The sequence below is a fragment of the Lycorma delicatula genome, chromosome 11 (assembly GCF_047948215.1).
Source record: "Lycorma delicatula isolate Av1 chromosome 11, ASM4794821v1, whole genome shotgun sequence".
NCBI lineage: Eukaryota > Metazoa > Arthropoda > Insecta > Hemiptera > Fulgoridae > Lycorma > Lycorma delicatula.
Window position 1 is genome coordinate 32,116,010 of NC_134465.1, and position 13,768 is coordinate 32,129,777.

The window sequence follows — 13,768 nt, forward strand, 5'->3', positions numbered from 1 at the left end:
AATCCCACAGAATACTGAAGCTGTTCGGGCTTCGTTTAGAAGAAACCATCGACATTCTGTTCTAAATACGCATCAGATTTGCGCCTCCGCCGAACAATCGTTCAACGTATACGCTAGCAGAAGTTGCAATTCCATCCATACAAAATGTACATTGTACAACAGTTAAAATTAAAAGATCATCTGGTGCGGCGGTCGTTCAGTTAGAAAATGATGGAAAAGATCAACGACTACCCGGTTTCATTGAAAATTTGTGGATGTTGGAAAAAATGCATTTCCATGTTATTGGATACGTCAACAAACAGAACTGAAACTCATATGTAGATATTGGTCTCCTCATAATCCACTTGAAACACGAACGACCTTTATATAGCACCAAAATACCGTTCCGTGTGCCGTATCATTACGCGGCGTGGTTAAGACCGTTTTTCTTTGATGATAAGGGAGGAAATGTAACAACTGTGACTTTAAATCGATGTTTCAATGCTTAAAACTTTTGAAACAGAATAAATCGAAATCTTCCCTGTAATGGATAATCCATAGTTTCAGCAAGATGAGACTACCGCCCAACCTGCAAGAACATCAAACGGCCGTTCGACAACACTTTAGTGACCACGTAATCTAACGGTTAATTTGGTCTCCAAGATATCCAGATTTATCGGTATGCGACTTCTTGTGTGGGCCAACTTAGGAAAAATATACACAACATTCGACCAAAAACAATTTCGGAATGAAAAACCACGATTCAAGGCGAAATTTGCGGAAGAATTCTACAGAGGTTTTACAAACTGCCATTCAAAAATCTTCCGATCGATTCAAAATCAATGCATACACAATGGGATGAACACACCACCAACTCAAAATTATTTTCAAAAACTGAAATTGGTATGTGAACCTTTAATGGTATGTAGTAGAGTTTTAATTTTCGACAATATAACTTACATTATCTGCTTTTAACATTGGTGGCAGTTATTTCAAAATTTCCCGTTTTTCTGATCCACCTGTACAATACTTTCATTCAGAAGTACCCTATATATGCGGTTCTATTTAAATTCAATTAGTCTTAAAATAAAAATGTCTTTTGAACGCTGAATATGGACGTAATAGTTCTTTTAAATTTTTTTTTCTACCGCAGTGAAAATTACGGTCTTTAAATAACGACAATTTAAAAAAAAGTAAAAACCTAGAATTCTATTTTCTATATTTAGGACCTTACACAAGAAACTACAAATTAAAAAAAATATATATAACTAATCTTAATTGAATAGCATTAGTTGTGATTTTTTTCAATTTATATACAAGTTTTTTTAAAACATTGATGTGTTTATTAAACATTTAACAGTTATTTTACGCCAAACATAAAAATAGTATGTATTTCGACCCCAAACTTTTGTCTTTTAACCCAGATTTATGAAAACTACAAAAAATAGTTGTGGTACCTATCCTTTTCAATTCTTCGGGTTAGATTTCTTACAAAACACTAAATTTACCCCTTAATTTTGAACCCAAGAATTACAGTCTGGAAAAAATCAGGGCAAAATCTTTCAACAGCCGACACATGCTAACGAAACGTCTCCAAACTTAACTTAACTTAGAGTTAATAAACTCTTTCTTTATTTTCACCGTTAGTGTCCTGAAAGTTTGTTGCATTCTTGTGAATCACTCTTATATTATACTTAGTAATAAGTTATAATATAATAACTTATATAATATAAGTTTATTATATAATATAATAAGTTTATATTATATAAACTTATTATATTAAGTTTATTAATATAATAAGTTTAATATAATATAAACTTATTATATTTAGTACTGATCAGAGTTAAAGATTAATCCCCAGGTGTAAATTAAATTCATAAAACTTGAGAGCAAACCAAATTGGTTTAAAAAAATAAAAGAACTTATGGAATGGAATGCAAAGTTGGCAGGAGTCTATTACTCCCTACTTTATCGCAGAACCTGGACAGAGTCCCTTGCTGCTGGATCTTTCTAATCGGGCTTGTTTTTTTAAAGGGTTAATTTTTAATCTCGGGTCTAATTTTTCAATTTTTGTCTATTATTATTTTAGTGAATTTAAGACGGATTTAATTGCATTCCAATCCGTTGTTGAACCAGCGTTATCGAACCCATTTCATGGGCCGACCGCGGAAGGCTAGGCTTATAAAGCCTGTCCTCCCGACGTAATTCCCCTTCAGACCGTCCACTGAAGTCCTTTCGGTGCTAACTCTTTAATAGGCTAGCAGGAATACGCCACAACGGGGCACTAGCTATAAGGAGGGAGCAATGCGTCCCCTTTTCCGGAGGAGTCGCAATTGCTGGGTTATTTTGTCTTATTGTAAGTTTTGAAATAGGAGAGGTTGTGTAGAAGCTCTTCATCCGCTTCTGGTATGGCTGCCCTTCAGGACGCATCTCTGCTGGGCTCTGTTCCGGACTCCAGTCCGTGATGTTGAGGCGAGTGGTTGGTCTTCCTTCTTCTTCATCTTCTCCCTCTTCTTCTCCCGAAGACCTCTTCGTTCTTCAAAAGAACTTAATGAACTACACATAATGGAAAAGGGAATGTACAGTAGAGAAATATTTAGAAACAAAATACAAAATCTACAAACTGTACAGAAAAATCTATATAAAAAAAAAAAGGGTAAACTTATAACAAAATATCAAAAACGAAATTAAAGAAGAGAAAGATTGAAAAAATATTGGCTAAACATTAAATACAAGATGATTCAAAAAGGACTTCCCAATTTTAAAAGCACATAGAAATTTACTTAGATAACCTACAGATTCTGTTGAGGTCTCATTTCATAGCAAAACACATCAAGTTTTTACTCAAGTAGTTCATTACTACCGAATTCGGCCACCAGCGCTGTTAAAAACGGTTACATTTACGTGGACGCTGTGTTTTGGTTTTACGATTTGCAGTCAAAGTAATTTTCGTAGAGAATACGGTAGGGAACTTCCTAATAGGCATACAATTTATCCTTGGAAGCAAATCTTCATCAAGTCAGGTTGTTCTGTTAAATATACAAATCACCAGGACATCCACGCGTTCCTGAAACTGCTGTGGAACAACTCAAGAGAAATTGTATAAAATAAAGTTCCACATACCAACAATTTTAAAAGTAAACATCCGAGTACATTCGTAGCCGTTACTCAATCATCAGGGATTTCCCAAAAGATATTAATTCAAATTCAAATGTATAATTGTATTTAAATTAAAATTGTTATGTTCGTAATAGTCGATCATCAAGAAATAAAAGTAAATTGTACGTCAATAAGAGCAATAACGTCATGTTCGTAAGATGTTTGAGACTATTATGAACGTAAAAATGTTAATTTAAATACAATTATACTTTTGAATTTGAATTAACATCTTGTGGGAAATCCCTGATGATAGAGTAACGGTTCCGAAAGTACTTTTAAAATAGTTGGTATGTGGAACTTTGTACACCTGTATTAATACCACCGGTGCCAAATGCTTAGTAAATTAAAACTCTGAGAAAGCTTTGCGCGTATTCTGAAAAAATCAACTCGACGTGCGTCACGTGAGACTGATATTACGTAAACGATTGCACTTGAAGCCGTACAAATTACCGAGGTTCAACACATTACAGATGACGATAAAGTCATTTGGCTGCAGTATTATGTGGAAATGATGGATAGAATTGCAGACAGCGTCACATTTTTAGACAACGTAATTTTTGGTGATGTGTCAAAGTCTCACGTCAGCAGTAAAGTGAACACCCATAACTGCCGAATTTGAAGTAGCGAAAACCCTCATGAAACTTTACAGCAAATTCGTGAAAGCCCTAAATCAATTTTTTGTGCTCTACGCAAACAAATACTGCACGGCCCGTTGTTCTTCCAAGAGGAAACCGTAAATGGTACCGTTCATTAGCACAGTCTTCAAAATTTTGTAATTGTTCAGTTAGATGATGGATGACCCAGATGGATGTCATTACTATCAGCAAGACGGGGCACAACCTCACCACAGCCTGGAGATCCGAGATTTTCTGTTACTCGATTCCAGAGGTCGTGAATGTCCAACTGCAAGGCCACCTAGTTTCCCAAATTTGACCCCGCTGGATATTTTTTGTAAGGTTTCATTAAAGACGGGTTTATGGACCTGCTGATCTTGTTGACCTAAAACTTCGAATTAACGCCGCAGTTTTGGTAACACCCGATACTTGCTGGCTACAGTCTGGAATGAAATTCGACTTCAGGAGGGATGTATATCGCATTTCAAATTTAAGCCATACCGAACCGAACTGAATATTGGGTGAAAAAATTGATGTATTTTTCTATGAAATGAGATCTCAACCGAATCTATAATTTATATCAATAAAATTTTATGTGCTTTTAAAGTTGTGAATTCGTTTCTGAATCACCCGTTATTTAATGTTTAGCCAATATTTATTCATTTTTTCACTTTAATTTCGTTTTAGATATTTTGTTCTACGTTTACCTATTTTCTATAGATTTTTCTGTACAGTTTGAAGTTTGGTATTTAGTTTCTAAATATTTCTCTACTGTACATTCCCTTTTCCATTATGTGTAGTTAATTCTTTTATTTCTTTAAACGAATTTGGTTTGCTCTTAAGTTTTTGGAATTTAAATGTCCAAAGTTGCATAATGAACTTTTTAGTATTGCTAGTCATTTTTTCTTTTAAATTTCTGGTACAGCTCATTTGACTAAATTATATTTTTATTTTTTTGCATATTGGACCTAGAATTTTTATTTCTTTTTTTACAATTTTTTTATTCTTGATTCATTTCTTAGCTCTGTTTTTGTTGAAAATAAACATTCAGGTTTTACTGCTCATTTTAGTAGTTAAATTTCGTGTTATGGGATATCAATTTATATTTTAACAAGTTAACTGTCATGAGACATCATCAAATGATGATGTGTCGCTTGATATGGAAGTGAAACTTGGACGATCGGAGTATCTGAGAAGAAAAGATTAGAAGCTTTTGAAATGTGGTGCTATAGGAGAATGTTAAAAATCAGATGGGTGGATAAAGTGACAAATGAAGAGGTATTGCGGCAAACAGATGAAGAAAGAAGCATTTGGAAAAATATAGTTAAAAGAAGAGACAGACTTATAGGCCACATACTAAGGCATCCTGGAATAGTCGCTTTAATATTGGAAGGACAGGTAGAAGGGAAAAATTGTGTATGCAGGCCACGTTTGGAATATGTAAAACATATTGTTAGGGATGTAGGATGTAGAGGGTATACTGAAATGAAAAGACTAGCACTAGATAGGGAATCTTGGAGAGCTGCATCAAACCAGTCAAATGACTGAAGACAAAAAAAAAAATTCATAAAGATTTCAAAACTTATTAATTTTATGCCAATCCCATAAAAAATTTATTTGCATTTTATTTCCTAGTGATTTCCATATGTCAAGTATTAAACAAACTATTTTCTATGAAAAGTTTTATTTTACTCCTTACACAACTCTCAAATAAGCCTTTTTCCCCTTTTATTAAGAATGCCCAATCCATACTTCCTTACTATTTGATTTTCCCTTCCATCCTACTATAACATTCCAACCCTATATTATCTTACAGTAGTTTTTACACTTTGTTCCATAATCTTTATCTGTCCATGAAATCCATCATTATCATTGTGATTAGTTGGTATTTACACTTACAGGGAAAATCCAATCCTGATGGGAGTTATCCTAATCAGTACAACATAATCAGTTAATGCTTTGTTTAGAATAATTCTTACATCATTTCCTTCTTTTTCTTTATCCTAAATAGTATATTATAACATCATCGCCATTAAATTCTCTGACTCACTTTACTATTAAAATTAAGAAAGGCAAATTGTTAAAAAAAAAAGATTAACTTTAAAAAATGTAGATTTAAATATTCATAGCAAGCAATAATTAAAATGCGGGGAAAATAAATTTTTTATTAAGTAAAAAAAAAAAAAAACTGATAATCAAATGAAAATTTAACAAAGAACATCAATAATTTAATATTTTATAAATTGCTACAATTAATTGGATCTTAAATTAAATTCAACAAGAAAGGTTACATGAATTTAAATTTTAATAATAAATATTAAAATTGCTATACTCCATACTAGTAATGCATAAAGAAAGAAACAACAGTGCAAACAGTGTTTTCAGGCAGTATGAGTAACCGCCGTGAAGAGAGAGGTAGGCAGAAATGTGTACATCATTTTCATTCCTTCTTTACTTTAAATGTACACTCTATGTTTCCACCTCTTTCTACCATCCCTCTTGCCACTTTTCAATCTCCACGTAACACTCCTCATCTTTACTTATAGAACCCTCAACTTTTGATTAACGTTGACTCTGAATTAAAACAAAGCCAACAAAAAAGAGATGTATAAATGGTAATGGCTGGAGGTAGGGGGGAGAAATGTTTGAAGGTGGCATACGCTGTCGAGTAAAGAAGTGGAGGGAGTAAAAAAAAAAAAGAAAGGGAGAGGTAAAAAGTTATGTTGGATTTTAAAGCTGCTCGTTTATTTTGTTATCCGTTCCCTTCATCCGCACCCTTTTATCATTCCATCTTTATCTGTGTCCTGTTCATGAAAGCGTAACTAAATCTAAAAATCTACACTAACTTTAAACTCTGTACCCGACATCGTCGTACTGTTATACGTACGCTATACCGTGAGGTTTTTATTAAAATGCGAAATATATTTTTCAGACTTTACAACAAAATGTCAATGTTTGTCGTTCTTAATGTTTTCAGAATTTTCTCGTGGCTATGTCGTAACGCTGTTGTATCTCGGTATTAGATGTAGAATGGCAGAATTTATCATTATATGTTCATTTAGTAAGTATATATGTGTACGTGTATAAACGTTGTACAACAGAAAACTGAAAATGAGAAAGTTTACTCGCTGTAAAAACATTCCTTACTTACTTTTAAACCTAACCTTCATTAAAACATCGGCAAACAATACCGTCGCTTGTTTTTCTATCCTTTACTTATAAACATAACGTTAACAGGTTCAACCATCCATCTACTTGACATCACCCTATCCTGCAATAACTGTAAGCCCCTTCATAAAATAAATTTCTCTTCAGAGAATATTCTGTTTTATTAATACAAATAAATTTTTTCTTTAAATTTAAGTATATCTAACATTTACTGGCTGAAAAGTTAATTAATAAAAATTTACTTAAGAAAATACTAAGTACATATAAGAAAGATAGTTCATAAATATTTCAGCAACTCAACTGCAAATTTATAGCTACATTTTACAGAATAAAATCCTCATTATATTACAGAAATGAATTTGGTTACAAGATAACTCTCTAATGTGATAAAGAAGAAAATATTTTTAATTGATTTCAAAAGAAAACTAACTTTAACTAATCGCACATTTCTTCAGAAAAAATTGATTATGAATTATCAGATAAGTATAGAAAAATTTGTAAGAAATAAAATATTTTTTATACATTTTAGAAAATTATTTGGTTAAAACAGATCGATTTAACAATAAGCATATAAACTATACCTCATTGGCTATTTTAAATTCTATTAAATGGTATTAAATCTCAGTTAATTCCACTGTAAATAACAGCATTAATGAAATTCTTGCAGTAAATAGACCAAACAAAGAACCATCACATTCACTAACACTGAAGAGATGGGGGACAGTAAGTTTCTATAGAAAAAAGTACTATTAAAAAATAAATTATAGAATAATAACAAGAAAAAAATGAAATAATTGTAATTAAACAATCAAAATTAATTATTTACTCAATCTCTGTAGTGGAGAAATAGCATCTCTGTTTTTATTTGTACGTATTTCATGAATGTTATTTGAATATATACGCTGAATATCATATACTAGGATTTAACCAAAATAACAACTGACTTTATTATAAAAGCCAAAAGATAAACAAAACTTTGTAAGCAACTGGCATAAACGATAATAAAAATAAATCAACATTAACAAGGTTGCAAATAGACCCAGCAAAAACTATGAAAAATAAACCAAACAGAGACAGATGAATTTATAGTAGACCAGGTTGGAATGTAAAAGTCTTCTACTTAATCAAGAAAAGAATACTGCGAAATAGATTAAATTCCGATATTGACCTAATGATTTAAAATTCTGCAAATTTATAAAATTTATGCCACTTCTAAAAATAATAATAGATGGGCAATTTTGTGTATTATTTTGAATTTATACTTTGTAACCAGTATCAAATAAAATTAAGGAGACTTTGATGAACCATAACAAAGCCATTATCTGAAGACATAATAAAGCATCAATTAATTGAAACATGAAACTGTAAATTCATGAATATAAGTGCCAAAGGGCATTTGTATTCCCCAAACCACAATTTCTACATAAATACTTAATATACGAGGTCTGTAAATAAGTAATGAGACTGGTTCAGAAAAACTTTTTATTTACAATCCAGTTATACATGGATTCTATCACCTTCAAAATAGTTCCCTTGGGAAGCCATTCAATGCTTCAAATGGTTTTCCCACTCTTCATAGCAACGTTGGAACTCAGAAACCAGAATATCCTTCAGATGGTCAGTTCCTTTTTTTTTATGTTTTCTACTGTTCCAAAATGGTGTCCTCTAGGTGTTTTTTTAAAGCCAGCACAGGAAAAAGTTGCAGGGAGTCAAGTCAGGTGAATAAGGTGGTTGAGGAACTACAGGAATGTTTTTCTTTGCCAAAAGCTCATTAATTGAGAATGCAGTGTGACAAGGTGCATTGTCATGATGCAGCCAGCAGCCAGCATCCAGTTGTCTTTGAGGGCTGGTCTCACGTGGCAACTCTTTTCTAGAGCCTTTCAAGAATTTCTGTGTAAACATACTGATTTACAGTCTGTGTCCTGTAGACAAACCAAAAGTCTCTCTCTGATTTGCTCAAAACTGTCGTCACGTTTTGACGTTAATGGTCATCCACAGCGTGGATCATCTGCAACCGATGCCTGGCCATCTGCTTTAAGCCATCTAAAACATTGGGCTCATGACAAAGTGTAATCTCCATATGTCCTTTTCAATTAGCATTCTCACAGAGTATAACACAAAACTTGATTGCACAATATTTCTCATAATTAGTATCACTCATTTTTGTAACGCACAACAATAACTCGTTTCATGAAAAGTTTGTTTACGTCTCATGTGGCAACAGTAGACTAAAAACATTAATACCTAATATAAATCAGCTGTTCATATAACCATACGTTTACTAGTAACTTTACAGTGTTGCCAGTTTGGCTGCGAAAAAAACTAGTCTCGTTACTTTATTTACAGACCTTGTATCTTTAATACGGCAAAGCTTATGCTCAACATCAGCCAATAATTTACCTTACTACACAGCTCTCAATCAACATTTCACATTCTTTAAGGGTTGAGGCTAATTAGAATGGATTACAGAGTCTGTGAAGATTAATTCAGTGAAAGTTCCTTTGCAACTGCATCAGATTTTTGATACCTGACCTACCTAAATGGCTAGGAATCTACCAGTAACTGACAGATTTAAATTCTGATTGGACATGGTTTAATTAACTTGGAAAAAGTTCTCAACCTAAATTCTTCCAATGTGGAAGTAGACAGTTCAAGGCTCAAGGGAACAGAATATATTTTAATGCTAATTGCTTATTGTCCAACAAACTCTGTTAGTGGATTTTTTATTTTATTTATTTAAATGTACATCAACAACAGGCTGATGCTCAACAACAGCTACTTATGGATGATAAATTTTGTAGCATTTAACACGGAACCTTCAGAGAAAAGGCAGAGATGCTAACACTCAATAACAAACCTCCTTTCTGGCCAGGTATTCAAGTTAAAATTCAAGTTAAAATGCTAGAACAAGTACACTAAGAAAATGAACATGGTTGCACCTAACTACATAACTCAAACAAACAAAACTACATTAGATATTTTGAGACATTCAGGTTATTAAATGAATCAATTAATTTATAATTAAAAAAAAAAAAATTAACACATGCATGCGCGCGCGCTTGCACACGCGCACACACACACACACACAAAATATAAATTATTATAATTATTAACTTACATTGATATGGCAGATGATGCTGAAACCCGTCGATCCCATTGTGTTGGTGAATGTGAAGAAGGAACTCGAACATTTTCATACGGGCTACCAAGTGAAGGTACCGGAATAGGAGGTAACACATTATCTCTACTGTCATCATCACTGAGCTCACCACACATTGCTTTGTGCCCTACACAAAAAAAAAAAATGAAAAAAGATTTAGACATTCAACATTCATTCAAAAATCTATTATTATAAGAGTTTTTATACTAATTACATAAAACAAAAAACAACAAAATACATGAATATATTATATATATTAAGGAACCCAATCATAATAAATCAATTTAGTAGTAAAATTATATGAAGAGAATAAAACTAAAGAAGTAGACAAAAATTTGAATCAAATAATTTTGAATATAAAAGGTAAACAACATTGAGGATTGAAGATAAAAGTAAAACAGGAAGGAATTAAGTAACAAACTAGCTGAAAGACAGATGACAAAATATCACTATAACTTCAATTTTTTTTTGCAGGAATTTAGCCAGTTAGATGTTTCTGTGCAAATATTTTACATTTAAAATCATGAACATGGTGATTAAAATACAAATACAAATATTTTGTACTGGTTGGCAATACTCTAATACGTCCTTTTGAGAATTAAACCCTACCATAGATATAACTGTGTTGAGATTTCTCAAAGATATCATCAATGCAATTTCAAGAACGTAAACTAATTTCAAAGAACAGTTCTACGAACTTGGGTCAATACAGCGTGTCCCACAAAGAGGTATAACACTTTTGATGTAGTTTCACTCACCTATTCCCCCACTGATTCTACTGAAACTTTACAGAAACTAGGTTCTAAAAATGTTCTGTGAAAATTTCAACCTTCTATGATTTATAAAAACAAAATGGCTGCTTTCAAAGAAAAACATCTATTTCTGATAAACCAAATGTTTTATTCATTACAAATGATATTTTGAACTAGAATAATTAAAAACATATAATTAGATAATTAGTCATGGTTATGACTAATTAATTACTAACTTGTTTTATTCAATTTAAACAGCTGTTCAACAATACATCATTTGTTTTTAATCATTTTTACCAGCTGATTTGCAATAAATAAAAGGTGTGGTTTATCTGATTAATGTTTTTGTTTGAAAGCCCCCATTTTGCTTTTATAAATCCTAAAAGGTTGAAATTTTTGCAGAACAATTTTAGAACCCGAGTTAAAAGATCTATAAAGTTTCAATAGAATCAGTGGGAGAATGGGCGAGTGATACTAAATCAAGAGAGTATACCTGTTGGTGGGACATATGCACATACCATCCCAAATCAAATACTGAGAAACAGAAGAAATTCAAGAATTCAAGTATTATTTAAATACACCTTTTACTATACAATAGAAATTTGTTTTATATATATATATATATATATTAAATTCTGATCAATAGAATTGTTCTGTTTCATTATACAACTGTTCCTAATTAAATTTGTCAGCTTCAATATCCTGTTATGGCGTTTCTGAAGAAATATGGCTAACCAACTTTAAAATTGATTTCCCTATTTAAATTTCTTTTATGTACATCTAAAAAATTTTAAAATATATACTGAAATGAACAGTAAGTATAAATTTATTTTCATTTTTAAATTTTACATAAGATAATCGACAATGTAATTTTTCAAAAAAAAAAAACTTAAAATTTCTAAATGGTTTTTCAGGTATTGGTTCAGAGGATGAGATGAAATGACAATTTTGTAGCAAGTGAAAATGCCTTGCCTAATCGGTATTCAAACCCGGAACCTCTGGATGAAAGGCCGAGGCACTACCAATCGTGCCATGGAGGCCAGCTTTTTTTATTTTACTACAAAAAATCTCATTCTTATTTTACTGACCAATAATTTTAATACAAAAATTATTTTAAAAGAGACAATTCCCAGGATTTTTTTTATACAAAATATTATTATTTACTCAATTTTTTGTTTGTTTAATAATCAAATTTAAATTTATTCAATCTTTTTTACTTTCAAAATTCTGGTTTAATTTAATTATACTTTTTTTTTTCATAAATTCCTAATGAATATTTCTAATTAATTTCACATTAAAAAATAAAATTATTATGTTTTTGAAGTAATAACATTTTTGCAGGACATCTTTATTTATTTATTTCTAATAAATTGTTTATTATTTTGTTTTATTATAAGCAATTGCTCTTAGTATAAATCTGTGAGGTTCTTTGTTCTCCCTTAAGCAAAAAAAAGTAGTTGCAAAACAATTTATTTGAAATTGATAAATAAAGATAATGCTGCTAAAATTTTAATATTTGGAAAGTTAATATTTTATTTTTTAATTTGAAATTAATCAGAAATAATTATTACAAATTACATTTCTATAATCATATTATAGAACAAAAATTTATGAAAAAATGTTTGTTACATAATACAATAAAGGTCAGCACTTAGCTGTAATAGCTTAAAGGTCACCATAAGGGTCAACATCTAACTTAAATATCATTTAATGATATTTAATAATGGGCAATCATAATTAAATACTAAGCCCACACTTTTTATGGATCTAAAAACAATTTGTCTATTTGATAATTAAGAATATTTTTAATAAATTTATTCTCAGGATTTAAACAAAACATTTGTAAAAAAATCTACTCAAGATGTAAAAAATGAATATATACGTAGCAGAAGTGGCACAGGGATGTTAAGAATTTTATTAGGGGAAAATCAGTATTAAAGGTTTTTTTCATATTTAAATATTTGTTCCCTTGGAACAATGTAAAGATGTGTTGAATGATTATAATTGACTTGAAGGAGAGAAAGTACAACAGCAATTGACTCTATGTTCTGTTTATTCTGGCTGGCATTAAGTAACTGTTGCTGACGTAAGAAAAAATGATTTTTTGTATAGTGAAGAAATGCCATGCCTGACCTGGAATTGAACTCAGAACCTCTAGATGAAAGGCAGAGACGTTACCATTTCACCACAGAGGTTGGCAGTATTAAAATAATAATAATAATAATAATAAAATAATTTAAATATATATACACTTATTTATTTATTTATATATAGTAAAATAGTACGAAAACTTACTTGATATGATATTTGTTATCTCATGTACAACGTGAGATGGAAATTGTTTTAATAGATCAGTAACTGTGTTACGATGTTCATCTCTGACACCTAGATCAACTCCACTGTCCAGCAGTGTTCTAGCTACTTCCAATTTACCGCATAATGCTGCTTCATGTAAAGCTGTACCAGCACTTGTACGTACGTTTACATCCATACCGGCCGATAGCAATACCTCAACCACCGCTCTGAAAAAAAAAAATTAAAAAGAAGTAAATTAATTCATAAAAATAAAATAATAGCATTACAACATAAGTTGTAAAAAATTATCATAAATTAGAAAGTAATTTTAGTAATATTTTCAAAGGGAAGTAGGAGAAAACAGATTTGATATGTCTATAATTATTTTTTCTCAAATGTTGGCTTATAACTCATGATTTTCAATATTTTTTCTACTGGTTATATGAAAGATTTTTCTTTCTTTATCCTTTGTTAATAAATTCCTCTAACTAATTCGGCTGAAATTTTTATTAATAATACATTTCCAAGTTGTTTCTCAGCAGCTACATGTTACTTATTACACCCTTTTACTCCACATTTAAACCTAACATTTGTTATCAAGACTGTTCTCCTACTACTGGAAAAGATCATAATATATTCAA

At 31.1% G+C, this 13,768-nt stretch overlaps 1 protein-coding gene across 1 annotated transcript in view; it reads right to left on the reverse strand.

Annotated features, from left to right (window-relative positions):
- LOC142331990 (ankyrin repeat and SAM domain-containing protein 1A-like) overlaps positions 1-13,768 on the reverse strand; it is a 313,191-nt gene that overhangs the window by 168,404 nt on the left and 131,019 nt on the right. The window contains exons 6-7 of the mRNA XM_075378041.1: positions 13,128-13,354; positions 10,039-10,207 (exon numbers count right to left, since the gene is read on the reverse strand). Coding sequence (XP_075234156.1) covers positions 10,039-10,207; positions 13,128-13,354 — 396 coding nt within the window. The remainder of the gene's footprint in view (positions 1-10,038; positions 10,208-13,127; positions 13,355-13,768) is intronic.